The sequence below is a fragment of the Megascapheus bottae genome, chromosome 37 (assembly GCF_031878675.1).
Source record: "Megascapheus bottae isolate mThoBot1 chromosome 37, mThoBot2.hap1, whole genome shotgun sequence".
In the NCBI taxonomy this organism is placed as follows: Eukaryota; Metazoa; Chordata; class Mammalia; order Rodentia; family Geomyidae; genus Megascapheus; species Megascapheus bottae.
In genome coordinates, this window is record NC_143545.1 from 1751035 (window position 1) to 1772551 (window position 21517).

Consider the following 21517-nt stretch of genomic DNA (forward strand, 5'->3'; position numbering starts at 1 on the left):
CCCTGCAGGTCCCTCTCGGCCTGGACAGGACACACGGGCTGACTCCGTCCCTCGCGGGTGACCCCCAAGAAGAGAAGCTGCGCCTAAGTTCTCAGCCCCAGCAACGCCCTTAGACGGGGGGCTAATCTGGTAGAGCCCTCCCCAGGGCCCCCCATTCCATCCCGAGCCGGGACGGACAGCCGGGTGGGGCGGGTACCTGGTCGGGGAGGCAGGAAGTGGAGATGCAGCCGCAGTCATTGGTGGTGGTGGAGGCACTGTACCCCAGCGGGCAGGTGGCGGTGGCGTTGACGCAGCTGCAGACACACTCATACTCATCGCAGCACCCCGTGTTCCGCAGGGCCGGGCTCCGGTGCGGGGGGCACGAGGGGGGTGTGGGGATCCTGCACTCCTCCTTCTTGCAGCCTGGGGGGGGGGTGACTCCCTCAGCCAGGGCCTCCATGCACCCAGCTGCCACCCAGGGTACAAGCACAACCCCCACCATCCCCCACCACCAGGTGGAGGGTCCCAAGGGAGACAGACAACCTGAGGGACAGGAGGGACAGGAGCGTCACCGCCTCAGAGGGGACGGGGGAGGGGTGGACACGCCTGGTCAAGTCCTCACTACAGCCCCACCCTGTGCTTATGTTCTAGATGTGGGACTGAATACACAATCCTATGGGGGGGCGGGGATGGCTCACATGGCAGAGCACCTGCCCATCTGCCTACAGCCAGCACAAAGACCCGAGTTCAAATCCCAGGATCACCCAAAGACTCAATGATGAAGATAAGTGGTGGGAGGAGGGGGGAGGGGGAGGGGGAGGGGGAGATCTGGAAGGTTCCAGATGGCAGTCCCGTGGCACACACACACACACACACACACACACACACACACACACACACACACAGGGGCCTTACCACAGACAAAGGCGGGCCTGCACTCGCCGGGGTTGATCAGCATGGGCTGCAGGCCCCGCTCACAGGCAGGCACGGGGGGCACCTCACAGCTCGCCAGGTCACACACTGAGGAAAGAGAGGGTTCACCTGGGGCGGGGCTACACCCCAGGGGACCCCGGGGACAACACAGGCCTGCCGCTACAGGCCACGCGAGCTGGGACACGCACCGCACTCGTATTCCGGGCAGCAGTGGCTGGGGCTCTGGCGCAGGCGGGCCACTTCACAGGGGCCACACGTTGGAGCTGGAGGAGAGGGCCACAAAACACAGAGAGCTCAGCAACACTCCAGCCTGCAGGGTTGCAGGGCGGGGGGGGGGGGGGAGTTCCAAGGCCTTGTCCACTGCAAAGCTTCACACGTCCCGTCTGGGAATCCCACAGGGATCCAGACCAGGAGACGGGACAGAGGAGTCCCCGAGGCCATGGGGCCATGAGCCCAATGCCACGGTGAAACAGGAAGGGGGGGAAGCCAGGCCCAGAGCAGGACCCCTGAACTCAGCCGGGGGAAACGTGCGCTCGGGTCAACAAAATCACTTCTGAGCTGGGTGCCATGGCTCACGCCTGTCATCCCAGCTACTCGGGAGGCTGAGACCTGAGGATCACAGTTCAAAGCCGGCCTGGGCAGGAAAGTCCATGAGAGACTCTTATCTCCATGAACCACCAGAAAACCAGAAAAGGCGCTGTGGCTCAAGTGGTAGAGCACCAGCCTTCCGCAGAAGAGCTCAGGCACAGTGCCCAGGACCCGAGTTGAAGCCCCAGGCTGGGTAAACAAACCCGGGATCACCCCCATGAGACCCACGACAGCTCTTCTCCTCCAGGGCCCCCGGGCTGGGGGAACCCTCACCTCTGGCAGTGGGACAAGGCCTGGATGTGCAGTTGACTTCCCGCCCACTGAGGCACACGCAGATCTGACAGGGCTCTTGGGCTGGGACCCAGGTCTCCAGGAACTGAGGGGTGAAAAAAAAAAAGAGATTCAGTGACGGTTCAGCATGCCCTGGGGAAACTGAGGCACTGGGCAGCTAAGTAACTTGACCTGGTGGCATATCCTCGCTTTGAACCGTGGCATTCTGGCCCCACGTAACATAACATACATGATTTGCACAACCAAAGGTAACTGCCCGAGCCTACGAGGGAGCTGAAAGTGTGGATTATCAACACAGTAGATTATTACCCAGCCATTACGAGGCATGAATCTGGGCCATCACAAGAAGAATGGATAGGAACTGGAGTTCACCACGCTAACTGAAATACCCCAGTCTGGGAAAAGCAAATATGCCACATTCTCAGAATACTCAGCATGTTCAGAATCTAGACCTAAAAGACAATGACAAGGATTTCAAATGGGGCCAGGCGCTGGAGGCTCACATTCCAGCTATTCAGGAGGTCCAGATCTGAGGACTGTGGTTCAAGCCAGCCTGAGCAAGAAAGTCTGTGAGACTCTAATCTCTATGGAACCACCAGAAAACCAAAGTGGTGCTGTAGCTTAAAGTGGTAGAGCACTAGCCTTGAATGAATAAACTCAAGAACAGTGCCCAGGCCTTGAGTTCAAGCCCCACGACATACGAAAAAAAGGGGAGGGGTGCTGGGAGTTTGGCCTATTGGTAGAGTGCTTGCCTAGCACGCACAAAGACCCAGGTTTGATTCTTTGGTCCCACATACGTAGAAAAAAGCTGGAGGTGGTGCTGAGGCTCAAGTGGCAAGCCATTAGCCTTGAGAATAAAGCCCAAGGACAGGGCTCAGGCCCTGAGTTCAAGCCCCAGGACTAGGAAAAAAGAAAGAAAGAAAGAAAGAAAGAAAGAAAGAAAGAAAGAAAGAAAGAAAGAAAGAAAAGAAAAGAAAAGAAAAACAGGGGACAGTGTGGGATTGGAGGTGGGCTGGAGAGGGGAGGGTGACAGGGGAGGGTGAGTATGGCCAAAGTGTGTTACAGGCCTGCATGGGAATGATAAAATTAAAAAGTGATAGAGAAATGTCTTTTATCATGTGTACATCGTTTACCAGTTTGATTTGTTTTCCGCAGTGCCAGAGCCTCCCACTTCCTAGGCTGGTGCTTCACTGATGAGCCATGCCTCCAGCCCCACTCTGTCCTGGCTGTTTTCAGGACAGGGTCTCAATTCCCAGCCAGACACATGCCTGAACTACCATCTGCCTACTTTGAGGTTTCCCCATCCTGGGTGGGATTGCAGCCGTGGGACACCTGCACCCCGCTTCCCTCCGGGGAGGGCGCGCTGGCATGAGAGGAAGAGAGAGGCCGGGATGGAAACCAGGGGAGAGAGAGAGACTCTGTGTCTTTTCCTTTTCCTCTTTTGAAATACAGATCTCTCTCTCGGGCATCTAAACTGGAGAATCAATAGTTCTTCAAAGCCCTTCATCAGAAATGTCCTGTCGCAAACCCTGCCCAAACGAAGGCACCAACCACACCAGTGGCCCCTGGAAAGGCTGAAAGACAAAGCTTCTAAGAAGACCCCGCCACCCCCCACTCCACAAGTCCTGACAGGCTCTGCAGTGTTCCTGCACAGTCTCACGATCCATCTTCCATCCAGGTTTGCAGGACTGAAACAGGTACAAGAACCAGCTGGAGTTCCACATTCAGTAAAAGGGAAGAAAAAAAAAAAAAACCAGCCAGTGGGATCTGATGGAAGGTCCTGCCTGAGGGGTGAGAAATTGAGAGTCCAGGTTCAGCAGCAGTGGCTCCCCAAAGAGACAGACACCCTTCAAAGGGCTCCAGCCCCCAAAGCCTGCTGCAGAGGCTCCTGCCACACATTTTGTCAAACGAGATACATTTCCAGAACTATGGAAACGGGTAAATATTTTCTCCTTTCCCAGGGTACAAGAGATTTATACTCTGGTTTATTTCCCTGAAGAAAGGTTTTCTGGCCTTGCTCTTTTTTTATTATTATTATTATACTTTTCTTTCGGTTGAAGAACTCATTGAGTAGATTTGAAAGAAAAAGCAGGACACGCAGGTGGCTGCAAATGATACTTGGGTTTCATTCACTGAAGCTGGATTTTCTGAATAGCTAAAGCAGGCTGTGTTCCGTCCCTTTGTGTGTGTGTGTGTGTGTGTGTGTGCGCGCCCGTGTGTCTGCATGTGTGCACACCAGAGAGACAGAGACAGAAAGACAGAAACAGAGACGGAGAGGGAAATGTGCTGGTCCCAGGACTTAAACTCAAGGCATGAGTTAAATTTTTTCACTCAAGGATTGCGCTCTACCACTTGAATCACATTTCCACTTCACTTCCAACTTATTTTTTTTCTGTCATGGGGCTTGAACTCAGGGCCTGGGCACTGTCCCTGACGTCTTTTGCTCCAGGCTAGCACTCTAGCCACACAACTTCACATCCAGCTTTTTTGCTGGTTCAATGGAGATCAAGAGTCTCGAGGGCCTTCCGGCCTGAGCTGGCACAAATCCTCAGCTCTCCGCCTCCTGAGCACCAGGATGACAACAGGCGAGCCACCAGCGCCGGGACAGGATGCATTCTCTTGAAAGGTTTTGTTCGCCATTATGGTGCTTGATTTCCTTTCGGGAGGGTGAGCATTCCTGGGTCTTGAACTCAGGGCCCGGGCACTGTTCCGCTTGAGTCACAGCTCCACGTCTGGCTTGTTCTTGTGTCTGTGGTACTGAGGAATCGAACCCGGGTCTTCACGCCTGCTGGGCGAGCCCTCCACCACTAGGCCACACTCCTGGCCTTTTTCAAAACTATGTACAGATGTAGGCTTTGGGTGTGTGTGCACGTTATTGCATTCCATTCTTATGCAACTTCCAAGTATACTGCACTAAGTGGCGAGGAGAAGGATGGAGAGGAGGAAGGGGGGGCGGAGGAGGGGGCGGAGGAGGGGACCGGGCCCCAGCTCCGGGCCTGTGGGCCCTGCAGACGCCTGTCACTCACCAGGCCCGAAACACCGCCCAACGCCAAAGGAGAGGAAGCACTCGGCCGCCACGGGGCCCACCAGTAACCGCCCTGGGCCATGAGGGAGAGACCGAGCACACGCCATGACCACGGAAGCCATTCTCCATTTCCAGAAGCCCAACGAGCTCCCGGCTCCGCCAGGCTCCGCGCGCCCTGGCGCCCTGCACTCGCGCGTGCGCAGGCGACGGCGGCACGCGTCCGCGCGTGCGCAGGCGACGGCGGCACGCGTCCGCGCGTGCGCAGACGACGGCGGCACGCGTCCGCGCGTGCGCAGATACGCGAGGCGGCTGCCTGCCAGACCTGCACATGCGCAGACAGACGCCCGCGCATGCGTAGACACGGTCCTCTGGCAGGAGCGAGAGGACGCCATTGCAGTAAGTGGAGAGTTTGAGGGAAACATCCTTCCCAGGTGCACCCAGCTCTGAACACGCGGGGAGGACCGTCTCCTGTGCACACTTGTGCAGTGTGCACAAGTGCATTATGAAAAGGCACCCAAGTGGCCTGCCATAAAGAGCCTGCTGAAAGCCTGGGCTCTGGTGGCTCAGCTTGCAATGCAAGGTACTCAAGAGGCTGAGATCTGAGGCTCTCAGGAAAATCCTGAGAGAGAGAGACTCTTTGTCTCCCAGGTTAACCAGCAAGAAGCCTAACGTTGGGGTTGTGGCTCTACAGAGGGGGTGGGGGAGAGCCAGCTTTGAGAGCATGAGGCCCTGAGTCCAAGCCCCAGTGCTGGCACCTGTTGAATTGTTTAGCAGATAATTCTTCCAGCTTGCCAGGCCGCAAAGAACGATGCGTGTCCTGCAGAACACGTCTCCACACGGAGGGAATGGAGACGCCGTGGTCAGCCCACTCCTGGCACACGGCACATAGGACTAATGGCTGGTGTCCCCTTTCTTCCTGATTTCCTTCAGTACTAACAAGGAGGCAGGATTTTGGTACTTGATGCCACTGCCAACCCATGGAAGATGCAGGACTTGAACCACGATCTGACTCGGAAGCTACCAGACCAGCGTTCTGCCTACCCCTTCCTCAGTAATCTCCTGCTGCAAAGTTGGAAGGGGCGAGCCCAGTGGGACATGGGCTGGAGGATGGAGAGAAGCCAGGCTCCTACCTGGTGCTGGACTCTGTCCTGCCCCACACACTGTGTGCAAGCCTCTTCAGGGACACAGCTGCCATCCAGCAAGACCTCGTTTGGGGGACAGAAGCAGCCTTCGGAAGGATGTTGGCCACAGGCGGTGGAGTTGCCGTCACAGTGGCGGGGGCAGCCATTTTCACAGTGATTGTACACCATTGATGGCGGACAGGACATAGCTGTAGACAAAAATATAACTCAATGAATAAAAAGAATTCACTCTCCATAGACCACCTCTAGCCAAACGCAAAGCTGATCGAAGGTGACTGACTGATCGGTCGCCTGCCAAATCTGCTAGGGTGGAGATGAGATGAACAATTTTCAACAACTAGTTTCAACTTCTTCCATGGGGAAAGAATGGCCACACAACTATCTGAAGGCTACATTTCCCAACTTCCTTTGCAACTAAATTTAGTCACATGGCTAGGTTCTGGCCAATGGGCTGTGAGAGAAATGGAGAATCTTTCTGAAATGATGGTTGTGGCTACCTGTTGTCTCTTTTCCCTCCCGCCCCATCCTGCCAGTGGAAGCATGTGTCTGCAGGTTAGATCTGCATCTTAAACCATGCAAGGAAAATACCACATTCCACAGCAGTGGGTGACACTTTTTCCTTCCCTTCATCCACAGGACAGAGAATTTTATTTCTCTGCAACTTGCAGAGAAATAACCCTAAGAAATCCTGTGTGACCCTTGCGGCATTGTGCTTGAAGTACAGATGCATCTGGTGCTTGAAGGTCCTTTACACGTTTAATAAGGAGCCAGGTGCACTTGGCTCGTGCTTATCATCCTAGCTGTTCAGAAGGCTGATATCTGAGGATCAGGATTGAAAGTCAACGTGGGCAGGAAAGCCCATGAAACTTTCAACTACAATGAATCACAAAAAAAAAAAAAAAGCTGGAAGCGGATCTGGGGCTCATGTGGTCGTGCGCCAGCTGTGAGACAAGGAGCTGAGCAAGCGTTCGAGGCCTTGACTTCAGTAGAGGCCCAGAAATAAAGAAGTAAATAGATCAAGGCTAATAGAAAGAATGGTGCCGTGATCCTGCCGTGCCTCTACCACAAGGTACCTCCAAGGCTACCATTTCTTTGGTCTTGACCACATTTCTAGGGGGTAGGAAATACCCAGAGGAGGAGGGAGGGCGTTGATCTCCATTGGGCAGCTAAAGAATCCGACTCCCAGAGAGTCCAGACCCCTGTCTGGGACTCACCACAGAATTCCGTTGTCCTCCAATCCACACAAACCGCTTTGCTCCGACAGAGGTGTGCATACGAGGAAATCACCTCGCACACGCGCTCCTGGTAGCAACTGTCTTGCTGGCAGATGTCATAAAACGTGGCAGGGGCAACAACCTTGTGGCACTCGGCAAACAGCGGTGAGAGGAGGAGCTGGCATTGGGACCCCTCGGAGATGGGACACGGCTCCTCAGGAACGGGGTGGCAGGGGTACCCCGACTGCTGCACGGCCCAATCTTGCACCAGGACCTTCCAGTCAGTGGTGACGGTGCCATCTTTCAACACAAAGTCACCGGCCCCAGTCCCATCACAGATCCCTAGAGACCCAAAGGAAGACCAAGATGGCGGGTGGTGCTGGAGCCCAGTGCAGAGCTGCCTGGAGACATGGCTGTCCTCCCTTCCGCTAACAGAGGCTGAACCAGGCTAGGCAGAAGCTGGTAACCCGATCCAGACCTGCAAGCACCCAGCATCCCTGGAACCCCAATGGGGAAATCAGACAATGGGGGAAGGGATTCCTACCACAGAGACCGGATGTCTTCGAAGCAAAGGTCTTGGGACTGAGTTGCAGTTGGAACTCATTATTCTGGGGGGTGAACGTGAGGATGTGGCCAAGCTGGTTGAATCTGACCTCGAACATGATGGCACCATAGATGCTGACCTCCACGTGATTGCCCACGTAGGGAGCTGGAACCAGCCTCCCATTCACGGATACCTGCCCGAAGAAGACGCCTTCAAGATGGGCTGAAAAGCCAGGCACCAGTGGGCTCAGGTCTGTCATCTCAGCTACTCAGGAGGCTGAGATCTGAGGATCACAGTTCAAAGCCAGCCTGGGCAGGAAAGTCTAAGAGACTCTTATCTCCAGTGAACCACCGAAATGGAGCTGTGGTTCAAATGATGGAATGCTAGCCTTGAGAGAAAAAAAAAATCTCAGGGACAGAATCCAGATCTAGAATTCAAATCCCAGGACCAGCACACACACACACACACACACACACACACACACACACACACACACACACGAGATCTCTGCTATGTATGTTTAACTTTCCTTGGAATTCCTCCTATTTATCCTATCAAGTATATTGAGACACACTTACATCCTGCAATGAAGAGAATTTTTATGGTACAACAAAAAATTTTGGAAGGGCTTTTCATTTTTTTTTAATCACTTTGATTTTTAAAGCTCTTTTGGCTATGAGCTATTCGTTTGATATATGGCTCGCTACGGTTTGTCAGCGATTTATTGTTCAAATTCAGGAATTCTTACGAAGTGAGAAAAACAAAAAAGCTAGCTAGCTGTGAGTTGTTTTCACGCGATGAAACATTTATGGTTTCGAGATGAACAAGGAACGATGTTGGCAAAATGTGTAACCTTTTCATAAACATTTAATCCACCATTTATTTATAGTGCTTCGGCAGTTCCCTTGTTGACTGTTAGTCATACATTTTTTGTTGGTTGTTGGAGACCCAAAATATTTTCCGAAGGCCCTGTTGAAAGCCACATCTATTTCCCTTGGGAAAATGTGGCATCCTGGTAGCTCTCTACCAGTGCCAGAAACTGGCACAAAATTCCTGAAGTTGAGTCAGTCACGCAAATGTAGACCCAAAATGATGAGAAATCTTGCCAAGGCGAGAGAGAGAGAGAAAAAGAGGAAACTGAGCTATTTCTGAGGGGGCAATGAACCCTTCATGACAGAAGGTTGAGTCCCTAACTACAAAAGCAGTTGTGCGGTTATCAGTGGCTCACACCTGTCTTTCTAGCTACGCCAGAGGCTGAGATGTAAGAAGCCTCATTTCCAAGCCAGTCTCAACATACAACTCTACAAGACTCTCATCTCCTGATATCCAGGAAAAAAAAATCCATAACTGGAGTTGTGGTTCAAACTGTAGAGTACCAGAAAAAAAGAACAAGAAAACGAATGGCTCACGCTGTCATCCCAGCTACTCAAGAGGCTGAGACCGGAGGATCATGGTTCAAAGCCAGCCAGGGCGGGAAAGTCCATGAGACTCTTAATCTCCAATTAACTACTAATAGAAAAAGCTGGAAGTGGCGCTGTAGCACACGTGGTTGAACACAAGCCTTAAGCACTAAAGCTCAGGGACAGTGCCCAGGTCCTGCGTTCAAGCCCAAGGACCAGCACAATAAAACAACAACAAAAGCCAAACAAGAGCACAAAGCATTGAGTTCGAATCCCAATAGAGGAACAACGTGGGGAGGGGGGAAGCAGCTTCACACCAGCACGCCCCCCCCCTCGTTCCCCTCACCTCCATGTCATGGTGAAGCTCGAGGGAGAGGCCACCGTGCCTCAGCTCGATGGATTTCACACACATCTGCCTCGTCTCCGAGCTGCAGGCCCCATTTTGAGCCAGCACCTCCAGGTCTTGCTCCTTGCTTTGGAAGAGGACATAAGCGCAGCTCCCAGTCAACTTGAAGTTCTGCCCGTCGAAGGTCACAAGATGGCGCGTGGAACTGCCAGTGCACACACCTGGACGGGAGAGGGACGAGGATGGGGGCGGGTGTATCCCAGCCCACAGGTGGACAGGCTTGCATGCAGCCTCACATCTAGTGGACGTCCTGGGGCTTGAACTCAGGGCCTGGAAGCTAACCCTGAGCTTTGCTTTCTTTCTTTTTGTCAGTCATGGGGGCTTGAACTCGGGGCCAAGGAACTGCCTCTGAGCAGTGTTGCTCCAGGCTAGTGCTCTGCTCTGCCGAGCCACAGCGCTGCCACCTCCGATTTTCTGCTGGTCCACTGGAGGTAAGAGTCTCGCATGCAGTCCTCAGATCTCAGCCTCCTGAGGGCGTGGCGGGCGTGAGCGCAGGTGACAGGAGGGCTCAGGGTTCTCTTATAGCAGCCAAGCTGAACTCTGACCTCAGCAAAGAAGGGCACTCGAGGGGCTTCTGGCGTCTGCTCTGGCTTCCCTGCCCAGTGGGGAGACAGCGAAGCACTCACAGGGACAGGTCCAGCGACAACCACAGCGCTCCTCTACCCGCACGGGGGGCTCACTGTTGGGACACGAAGGCCGGGGGGCCCGGTCACAGTTGATCCGGTGACTGGTCAACAGAGTCTGGCCGTCGGGCTGGCAGGTCACGGTGTGGCACTGGTCTGGCAGAGTCCACACGTCCCCAGGCTGCGGGAGAAAATACAGGCCGGGCTGGGCACGAATCCAGCCTTCTAGCTCTGACCACATCAGAAGGCCACAGAGATGAGGCGTCGACATGGGCCTCGGGGGAGGGGAGGCTGATGAGGTCAGACGCAGAATGACAGCCATGCGGGCCGGCCGAGCAAGCAAGAGAGGGACGGGCGCAGGGAATTCACTGGAGAATCAGAGGCCCCCAGCGTGTGTGGCCTCCCTCTGCCAGTCAGCAGAGGGTACTCACCCTCCTCTCGTTGCCATCCTCATCCATGCAGACTCCAACCGGCCCTGAAACCCACATCAAGAGGCCCTCATGTCCAACCTGTCAGTACCCGGAAGTTCTCGACTTATCACCTGAAAGTTCTCCACTTACCACTCAGAAATTCTCCTATTATCTCCACCACTAACCTGGGAGTTCCACACCTGTCCCCCAGAAGTTCTGCACCTGTCACCCGGAAATTCTCCATCTGTCACCTGGAAGTCCCCACCCACCAACTTGGGCACCTGATCTCAGTCAGCTTGATACTGAAAAGAGATTTCCACTGTGGAGACGGGGGACGGTCTTGTTCCTTCAGGCATGCATGCTCTGTGTGTGGGGGGGATAATTCTGGTAACAGCAATGGTCTCACACAGAGTGTGTCACACCCAGAGCACGTCAGGTTGAAGGGAAGGTGGAAAGACGTGAGGGTGGAAAGAGCTCAGCTTTGGAGATGGCAGCTGGGCTGGGGGACAGCGCCTGGACCTGGAAGCTGATGACATTTCGACCCAACCACGCTGGGATCATAAACCTCACCCGTGGTCCTTGGGTATCAGACTGGATGTAGCTACCATACTAAAACTCCCCGTGTGTAACACACACACACACACAGAGCGGGTCAAGGGGAGGAGAAAGGCACCGAGGACACTCACCTGTGCAGAGCGTGTGGAAGAAGGAACGGTCCAGACTGACCATCGCCGGCAGGTCTTCAACTCGCTGGAGCCTCAGGACGTTGGCATTGGCCCCCGGGCCTGCCAGGCTCCTCAGCTGAGCCTCATCATAGTGATCCCCAATTCCGATGGGAAGCACCGCCACGCCTGTGTGGGCAAGGACACAAGGACAGGCTCTGTGGGTTCTGAGCAGTCTGGCACTGGCACTGGTGGTAGAACAGCAGCCTTGAGCAAGAAAGCCAAGCCAGGGTGTGAGGACCTGAGGGTAAGCCCTAATACTGGTACAAAATTAATAGAATAATAATAATAATAACAATCTGTTTGCACACTTAGAGTAGTTTAACTGCACTAGAGAGGGAAGGAAGCGCCTCTCGGGTGAAGCTTCAGATCTCAGCCTCCCAAATAGCCGGGATTACAGGCGTGCACCACCAGTACCCGGCTCAACCCATCGTCCTTTTTGTCTCTTCATTCACCCCGTCCCCAGGTCTCTCAGCCCGGTGTCAGGAAAGGACTCTGATTCTAGGGTCTTAAGACCCTCCAGGGAATGTGTCCTCACACGTGGCACTGGAAAGATGGAGGACTACTTTAACAAAGCTGGACGCAGAGGTACGATCACCTTTGGACCCGGAAGGGGAAAAACAAACAACCATGAAGAAGCAGGGAAGGGTGGATCTCCATTCGGGCTTCAGAGAGGAAGGCCCTCCATCCGGCTGGGGCTCCGTCTAGACGAGTCTGGGTTGCTGCCCTCCACACTTACGACTGGATCTGGCTGCTAGGACTGCAGTGTCCACGGAATCCACAGAAACATCCGTGGCTAAGATGACCACTGCCTTGGAAGCTTCCGGCCTGGCCCCGTGGATTTGGGAAGTGACATAACGCACGGCAAACTCCAGCGCCTCCCCTGCTCAAGGAAGGGGAGGGAGGTCACTGAGTTACTGAGCCTGAGAGCTCGGGGCCACCCAGGGGCTGCGGCCGGGCACTCAGGGTTACCCATGTGGCCCGGGCCTCCCTGGCGCTGCATCAGGTCCACGAGGCTCAGGAGCTGCGCCTTCTGCTGGGCGGCGTCCCAGGGCACGTCGATGGTGGGGGAGCTGCCGTACTGCAGCACCGACACGTGGGTGAGCTGAGGCCCTGGCCGGGGAGAGGGAAACACGGGGGACCGCTGAGCAATCGGGGAGCCCCTGGGGTCGGGGCCTCCCCGGTCCTAGACCATGGCGCCGGCCCCGTGGCTCACCGAGGTTGGCCTGTGAAATGAAAGCCTTGGCGAACGTCTTCATCTCCTCAAAGGACGCCGCCGCGACCCCCGAGGAGGCATCCAGGAGGAGGACCACGTCCAGAGGCTGGCTGCAGGCTGCGGGCGGGCAGGGGAAGGGGAAGCACGGGTGGCTGTGGTCACTGGACCCTGGGCCACACGTGGCACCGGCACGGCCACTCTGATGGCGGCATGGGAGGGAAAGGGGAGCGGCCGGCCCCGGTTCGGGGACACTGAGGAGACTTTATCTCCCCCACCCCACCCCCGCCACTGGACACAGCCACAGAGGAAAACAAGGCTGGCCCACGGCCTCGCCCCCCCCCCCATAATTGGAAGTTGGGCAATTAAGTGGTAGCTGGGGCCGCACACAATGTTTGGGCCAATGGCAAAGGCCTCATGCCTGTCACAACTGGGCATCATCACACCCTCCTCCCCTCCCTTCCTCCTCCCCTCCAATCCCTCCCCTCCCTCTCCCCTCCTTTCCTCCTCCCCTCCCATTCCTCCCCTCCCTCCCCTCCCTCCCCTCCCTGTCCCTTCCTCCTCCTCTCCCATCCCCTCCCCTTCCTCTCCCCTCCCCATCTCCTCTCCTCCCCATCACCTTCCCTCCCTCCTCTTCCTTCCCTCCCCCACCCACTCCTTCCCCATCCCCCCTCCCTTCCCACCTTCCCCCTCCCCCTCCTCTCCCTCCTCTTCCCCTCCTTCCCCCTCCCTTATCCCCTCCACTCCCTCTCCTTTCCTCCTCCCAATCCCTCCTCTTCCTCCCCCTTCCCCTCCCCTTCCCTCCCCTCCCCTCCCTGTCCCTTCCTACTCCCCTCCCCCTCCTTTCCTCCCTCCCCATCCTCTTCCCCCTCCCTCCTCTTCCCCTTCTCCCCCTCCCCTCCCACACAGCTTACGGGGAACAGGGGGCAGGGTGGGGAGCTGCAGCCCCTCTCCGGAGCAGCACCCCTGCAGCACCAGGCCAGGAGCCTCCCGAGGCAGCGTCTGGAAGTCGTGGATGAGGATGGGGGCGTAGGGAGAGGCGATCCTCTCCAGCTCGGGCGTGTCCGCGTGGGGGCCCACGCCGATGGGCACCACCCGGATGTCCCCCGGCAGCCGGCGGATCTGGTCGGAAGCGGGGCTCCCGGTGACCATGTAGACCAGGTTGGGGGCCTGGGCGCGGGCCCCGTGGCCGGGGGAGAAGCTGCGGCTGGCCACGTACTGCAGCGCCAGGCCGGTGTTGGTCCTGGGGCCGCCTCGGTACGGCATCTGTCGCAGTTGCCGCAGGATGGCGTCCCTGGCCTGGCTCTGGTTGAACGAGTACTCGGCCGTCACCGTGTCTGCGTACTGCAGCACGGACACGTGGACGCCGTGGGGACCCACGGCCAGGCTCCCCACCAGCTCCTCCACGAACTCCTTGCTCTTGTTGAAGTTCTCCTCCCCGACGCGGTCCGAGCCCTCGAGGACAAACGCCACATCCAGGACCAGCGGCCTCCGGCTGGGCCTCGAAGAGGGGGTCCCCGGGCCCTCGGGGCCTGCAGTGACGCCCTGGGCCTGGGGAGGAGCCAGGGTGGGAGCCAGGGGTTCGGGGGCCAGGTCGCACAGGTAGCTGACCAGCTCGTCCCTGAGCTGCTGCAGCTCGCCCACCCCGCTCAGCACAAAGGCCTTGTTCTCGGGCGCCTGCCTCTCGATGAGGCGGATCTGCCGGAGGCTGCTGTGGGGCCCGATGCCCACGGGAATCACGACCACCTTCTTCTTCTTCAGGCCCTGGACGTAGCGGACCAAGTTTCGGGCCAGGCGAGGCGGCTCCTGGCTGGCCGTCAGAAGCAACGCCACCCGGGAGGCCTCGGGCCGATCCACCTTGCCGAAGATCTGGAAGAGGGTGTATTTCAACACCTCGCTGGCGGACGCCACCTGGCTGCCCACGTACTGCACCTGGCTGACCACCCGACGCAGCTCCGACGGCCGCCTGCGGGACTTGAGCTCGACGTAAGCGTGGGAGCCGTCGTGGTACTCCACCACGGCCACGCGGATCCGCTTCTGGGAGATGTGCAGCCGCTCCATCATGCCCACCACGAAGGCCTTGAGGTCCTGGAACTCGGCCTCCGACAGCCGGGACGAGCCGTCCAGCAAGAACACCAGGTCCAGGAGCTTGCTGCAGGAGAAGTCGTGCAGGGGGGGCTCGGGCGTGTCCTCCAGGTACGGGGTGGTCGGGCTGGCCGGGGCCTCGGTGGGGGGCACTGCCAGGCCTCCGGGTTCCCGGCACGCTTCACAAGTGAGGTTGGCACCATCGCAGTAGCTGCGGCAGAACAGGGATAAGCGGGTGTGACAGGGACAAGGTGCGGGCACACGCACACATGCATGCAGGACTCACGTCTGTGTAAAACACACGCATACACATCTATGCTCCCTCTCAGGAGTGTGTGAGCAAGGCACACATCCCTCCCTACGTGTGCATAAATATGTGCAATCACACACGCACATACAACCTGTGAACCTGGAGGCACATATGTGTGTGCACGCCATACCCATGCATGCACCTGATTGTGTAAATACGTGTGCGTGCTTATGCACTCACATGCACGTGCTCACACACATGCGTGGACACACTCACGCGTGCACACAGAGAGCCAAGGTATCAAGTGACTCTAGAAAATGAGCCCCCCTCCATCTGAGCATCTTGGGGTGGGGGGTGGGGGGTTTGGGGCTTGAACTCAGGGCCTGGACACTGTCCCTGGGCTAGCACTCTACCAACTGAGCCGCAACCCCACTTCTGACTTTTCAGTGACTGAAGAGTCTCTCTAGACTTCCCTGGCCCAGGCTGGCTTTGAACCACCATCCTCAGATCTCAGTCTCCTTCAGTAACCGGGATACTGAGAGGCCTGAGCCACCCATAGGGCAGCCCTGCTTCTTAAGCCCTTTTGTCTGTGGATTCTGAACCACCCAGCAGAGACACACACACGCACTCGGCTATCCTTTATTCCTGTCTGGCCTGGCACAGGAGGGAGGGCAGGCAGGATCTCGCCAGCAACCTAATTCCGATTCCCTCATCCCGTGTGGGATTCATCACGTCAGTCGTTGGTTAAGAGCGGCCCTGAGTGACATACTTCCTGGTTTCCTGTGTTTTTTGTGTTTTTTTTTCTTTTCGAGAAAGCTCTCCCCAGGCCACACTTTGCTCTTGTTTATACAGATGGCAGCGGCAGGATCTGGCTTTGGCGGCCTGGTCCCCAGCGGGCTCAAGCTGGACTTCCTGGCGGCTTGCATGGGCCTTGATGGGTGATAATAAATGTGCCCTCCGCACAGGCTGCGCGTCGCAAAGCTCAGCGCTCTCTCCTGATCACCCCTCAGATCTTTCTCGACTGCCCAAGAGCCAGTGGCCTGCAGGTGACCGCGGTAAGATCTCAGGGTGAAGACCGTGTGCCCCAAGATCTTGACCACAGAAAAAGTCAGGGGTTCCACTTTGCCTTCCTCCTCTGCACCCCATGCCCTTAAAAAAATATATTAATCTAGCCAGGAAAAGAAAAAAAAAAAAAAAAACAATTAAGCTAGCCAAGCATACATGGCTCACGCCTGTCAGCCACTCAGGATGTTGATATCTAAGGATGGAGGTTCAAAACCAGCCCGGGGCAGAAAAGTCCATGAAACTCTTACCTTCAATAACCTACTCAGAAAATCTAAAAGAAAAGCAGAAGTGGAGCTGTGTAGTTCGGATGGGAGAGTGCTGGTCTTAAGCACAAAGAGGCCCAAGCCATGAATTCAAGCCCCAGGGCTGGAAAAACAACAACAACAACAACAATCATAATAACACGACTTGCACGGTGGCCGGGCTTTGCACCGCACATGGCCTCCTGAGACAGAAAGGCACCCAGTCAGCAGCGATGCGGCTCCCGCCTGGCATCCCAGCTCCTCAGGAGGCTGAGACCTGAGGATCGAGGTTCGAGGCCAGCCCGGGCAGGAAAGTCCAGGAGACTCCGACCTCCAGGGAACCACGGGAAAGTGCAGAGTGGAGCCGGGGCTCGAGTGGTAGAGCGCCAGCCTTGTGCAAAAGAAGCTCCGGGACGGAGCCCAGGCCCTGAGTTCAAGCCCCACAACCAACAAATAAAAAAAAAAAATTGTAAAGGAGGGAAGAAGGGAAGGAGGGAGGGAGGGAGGGAGGGAGGGAGGGAGGAAAGGAGAAGGGAAAGAGGGACGGAAGGAGGGAGGGGAGCATCTAGAAACCCGTGACTGGATGGATGGATGGATGGGCGGATGGATGGGCGGATGGACGGACGGAGAAGTCTCCAGCCGGCGACACTGGGAGCCAGGCCGGCCTGAGGCCTGGAGCCGTGCCCGGGACAGGTGGGGGAGCTCGGTACCAGGTCTGGCAGCGCGCGGGGTCCTCGGGGTTCAAGGTGAGCTCCTTCCCGAGGGCCAGACGCCGGCCGGACACCTCGCACACGGGGCAGTCGTGGGGGTCCACGCAGGTCTGGAGGAGCTCGTCCAGGATCTTCCCTGCAACACGCGCGTCTCCTTCGGAACCAGCGCTGAGCGCGGTGCCAGGGCGCCCAGCTCCGCCCACCGCCCGGGCCACGCCCCCAAGCTCCGCCCACTGCACGGCCACGCCCCCAGCTCCGCCCAGCGCCCTTGGCCTTGCCCAGCATGGCCACACCCACTGTACTGGCCACGCCCCCATTGCCCAGGCCACGCCCCAGCTCCGCCCACCGCCCGGGCCACGCCCCCAGCTCCGCCCAGCGCCCTTGGCCATGCCCATCATAGCCACACCCACTGTCCTGGCCACGCCCCCATCGCCAAGGTCACGCCCCCCAACTCCGCCCACGGCCCGGGCCACGTCCCACCTCCGCCCATCGCCCTGGCCATGCCCCCAGCTCTGCCCACCGCTCTGGCCACGCCCCCAGCACCGCCCACTGCCCCTGGCCATGCCCATCATAGCCACACCAACTGTCCTGACCACGCCCCCATCGTCCAGGCCACGCCCCAGCTCCGCCCACCACCCAGGCCACTCCCCCAGCACAGCCCACCACCCTGGCCACGCCCACCACTCAGACCGAGGCCACGCCCCCGCACCCCAGCACCGCCCACCACCCTGGCCATGCCCATCATAGCCACACCCACCGCCCAGGCCACGCCCCCATCACCCCAGCACCACCCATCACCCTACCCATGCCTTTGTCCTGGCCATGCCCATCACCATAGCCACACCCACCGTCGTGGCCACGCCCCCACCACCCTGGCCACCCCTCACAGCCCACCAGCTCCTCAGGGGACCGCGAGCTGGGGATCGGGGTTCAAAGCCAGCCCAGGCAGGAACCTCTGTGGGACTCTTAGGTCCCACGAACCTGCCAAAAAGCCACAAGTGGTGCTGTGGCTCAAGTGACAGAGCGCCAGCCTCGATGGCAGAAGTGCAAGGACAGCGCCCGGGCCCTGAGTTCAAGCTCCAGGACGGGAACAAATAAATACATGTGTTTTCAATGAACCAGTTTTCAGATAACGACAACTGCCATCGCCCAGACCACGACTGAGAAAGAGGGCCCAGAGGGAGCAAGGGGGGAAGAGGGGAAGGAGAGGGAGGGGCAGAAGGGAGGAAGAGGAGGAGGGAGGGAGAGAGGGAGGGAGGGCAGGCGGGCAATCTCAGAGCTGGCCTGGTTTGATGAGGAGCCGGGTAGAGGGGAAGCAGACCCGGCCATTGGGCTGCAGAGGAGAGGAGCAGGGGACCCAGGGCCCAGCAAGCAGGGAGAGGGAAGAGGAGATGCCAGCCCAGAGGAAGGACCCCGGGCCTCACCTGGAGGGCAGTGTGCATGGCAGCCCTCCACGCACTGCACGGGGCAGGCCAGGGGCTCGGGGCGCTGGCACGTGACAGGACAGGCAGGGGCACAGCTGTTGTAGCGCCACTCGCACTCATAACCCGTCTCTCGCATGTTTCTGTCCTCGCAGCTCAGGGCTGTGGTGGGGGGGAGGGCGGGGGAGGAGGTGAGCACGAGGCTATCATGGAGGAGAGAGCCTGGGGCCCCCCACGGCTGCATGGAAACCCAGAATCACGGTGGCCGGTGGCTCCCATCCCAGCCACTCCAGGAGGCTGAGATCTGAGGATCGCAGTTCAAAGCCAGCCTGGGGCAGAAAAGTCCATGAGACTCTGATCTCCAACGAATCAGCAAAAAGCCATACGTGGAGCTGTGATTCAAGTAATGGAGCACACTGGCCTTGAGGGGAAAAGCTCAGGGACAGCGCCCCGGGACCAACACACACACACACACACACACACACACACACACGCCCATGCCGTCCCAGTCTCCTGTGGCGGCATCCAGGCCCCTCAGACTGTCAGTCTAGATGCTTGCAGACAAGATGGTGTGTATGGGGCAATCTTGGGCCCTCTTCCTCCCCCGGGGGTTGCCCGGACTCACGGCACAGCGTGGGTGATCTCCACGCCACCACCTGGCCACGCTGGGCACACTCGTGCGCGTAGGCAGCCACGGCATCGCAGAAACAGGCGCAGTCCCCAGCCGTCTGGCAGGAGCAGGTGTCGTAAATGCAGGCGTCCAGGTACGGCTCGGGGTCCACCTGCAAAACAAGCCCCCGGGTGGCCCTGGGCCTAGAGACTGGGGGAGTCTGGTGCTTGCCAGGGTGAGGAGGTTCTGGTCCATAGGAGAAAACAAGAGCGCCCCCCACCTCCTCTGCCAGAGCTGAGGTGCAATCCCGGCTCCCCCCCTCCATCGGCGGAGATCTGAAAATCCCCACTACCCAGCAAACAGGCAGATCGTGGCGGCAGGGCTCGAGGGGGAGAGCGCCCACCCCAAGCAAGAGAGCCAAGCAGGAGCACAAGACCCCGAGTTCAAGCCCCATGGCTGACGAATGAAGACAAGAGGATAAAGGGTTGGTGTGAAGAGAGAACTGGGCACTGGGGGCGGAGGGGGCGGGGGTGACGGTCAGAGACTCAGACCTGGGGACACAGGGAGCTGACAGGGAGGAGGGGTGACAGGAGAACGAGCCCTAGGCCCCTCACCAGCTTGTTGCAGGCGTGGAAAAGGTGGCCGGTGAGGATCCTGCAGGAGGAGTCGGCCATCGTCTGCCTCACCCCGTCGCCGCGACACAGGGCCGGGGCCACGTCCAGTGGCACCTGTCAGCACGGGAGACGGCTCAGGCGGCCGCGTGGGGGGGGGGGCCTCGGCCCCCTTCCTGACCCTGCACACGCACACGCACGCGCACACACGCACGCGCACACACGCACGCGCACCTTCCGGGCGTTGGCACACTGCGGGCTCGCTCTCCACGAGTTCCCGAAGTCCACGGCGTCCTCCTCCACGTGCAGGCTGCTGCTGGTGAAGTCGTTGTTCTGCACGCCGTCGAAGTTCCCGCACAGGCCACACACGCGCTCCTGATTACGGGAGGGGGGGGTGCAGGGAAGGGGGGCTGCGTGGGTCCAGAGGCCAAGGGAGATGGGGGCTCTGAGTGACCAGGAAGCCAGGCAAGATGGAGGAAGAAGAAGGGGGGGGAGGGAAAGGGGCCAGAGGGAGGAGAAGGATGGGGAGGAGGAAGGGGGAGGAGGGGGGGAGAAATGGGAGGAGGAGCAGGGAGGAGGATGGGGAAAAGGAGCACGGAGAGGAGGGGGAGGGGAGGATTTGGAGGAGGAGCAGGAGGAGGAGGAGGAGCAGGAGGGGAGGGTGTGGGACGAGAAGGCTCAAGACGATCACCGGCAGGCTGGGATCTGAGGATCTCAGTTCAAGGCCAGCCTAGACGTGAGAGTCCACGAGCCTCTCCTCCAAAAAGCCAGCAGCGGTGCAATGCACGACTCCGTCCGCAGAGCTTGAGTGGAACCAAAGCTCCAGGACCATGGCCGTCCCAGTGCCCCGGGGCCCCGAGTTCAAGCCCCACCCCAGGCACACACACCGATGCATCCACTGACCTGGAAAGTCCGGCTGAGCACCACAGACAGGTGCAGGCCCCTGTCCCACACCACGGACAGCGTTCCGCCTAGCTGCACCAGCAGATAGCGCCCTGCCTCCACCACCTCCAGCAGAGACTCAGCCCTCGTGGGCCTCTTCACGCTCACCTGGGGGAGGGCAGAGCGGGAGGCGGGGCCTCCGTGTCCTTCCTGGCCACCTGGGGACGGTCGGGGTGACCTGGGCATCGCCCCAGGAGAACCAGCCACAAACTCAGCCCCTACCTTCCCGGCCCAGCAGCTCGATCTCGCCTCCTTCCGCCAGGATGGTCACCCGCTTCTGGCACGCTGCCCGCCGGGGTTCCACACCCCTCATTCCCCACCAGGATCCGGAAGGTCCCCGGGCTTCCATCGCAGTGATCCTGGGGTGGGGGGAAGAGAGGAGGGGGTCCCAGGAGGGAACGATGGTCCCTCGTCCCTCCCTGGCCCCTGGCCACAGGACACTGCCACGTCCCCGTGGGATTAGGGAAGTTCTTCCTTGTGTCTACCCTCAGTCATCAGGCATGCAAAAATGTTTCAGGACAGCCGGGCCGTGGAGGCCTCGTGCCCTCAAATTAAGGGATGGCTTCCGTGCCCCCCCCCAAATCCACTGAGACGCACAATCTCCCCCACTGCCCTGAAGCCAGCTTCTGCCATGCCAGAGAGCCGAGCGCACCCCCTCCCCCCACTCCACTCCACGGTCTTCACCGCTTCCCTTGGGTGGTTTGGGGGGTGTGTGCGTGTGTCTGTGTTGGCCTTGGGACTTGAACTCAGGGCCCTGAATTACACCGCAGGCGGCTCTACCATGGGGGCCACAGCCCCGGGTCGGCTCTCTGGCTGGCTCTCCTGCCCGGGCTGGCTTTGAACCGCCGTCCTCGGCGCCATGCCCGGCCTTTCCTGCGTTCTGGCCTCCACTGAGCCCTTTCGGGTCCACGGCCCGGGGATGTGGGGGTCTGTGAGAGCAGCCAGCCAGGAGTGGGGAGCCCCGGGGGAGCCAGAGACGCCTGCACGCGCACACACGCACACACGCGCACACACGCGCACACACGCACACGCACACTTCCAGACTGCTTTCCACAATCACAATGGCTCTCAGCACCCCCACAGCTGCTCAA

The 21517-nt window shown here is 58.6% G+C and overlaps 1 protein-coding gene across 1 annotated transcript in view; it reads right to left on the bottom strand.

Annotated features, from left to right (window-relative positions):
* The window catches only part of Vwf (von Willebrand factor), a 58029-nt gene that overhangs the window by 12626 nt on the left and 23886 nt on the right, over nt 1-21517 (bottom strand). Inside the window, 23 exon segments of the mRNA XM_090325179.1 lie at nt 197-402; nt 895-999; nt 1101-1175; nt 1774-1876; nt 5947-6146; nt 7173-7514; nt 7717-7909; nt 9463-9683; nt 10149-10326; nt 10577-10620; nt 11242-11406; nt 12017-12160; nt 12250-12390; nt 12494-12610; nt 13405-14786; nt 16843-16978; nt 18267-18425; nt 18889-19045; nt 19488-19601; nt 19719-19859; nt 20388-20534; nt 20638-20715; nt 20717-20785. Of these exon segments, the coding sequence (XP_090181305.1) occupies nt 197-402; nt 895-999; nt 1101-1175; nt 1774-1876; nt 5947-6146; nt 7173-7514; nt 7717-7909; nt 9463-9683; nt 10149-10326; nt 10577-10620; nt 11242-11406; nt 12017-12160; nt 12250-12390; nt 12494-12610; nt 13405-14786; nt 16843-16978; nt 18267-18425; nt 18889-19045; nt 19488-19601; nt 19719-19859; nt 20388-20534; nt 20638-20715; nt 20717-20785 (4617 nt within the window).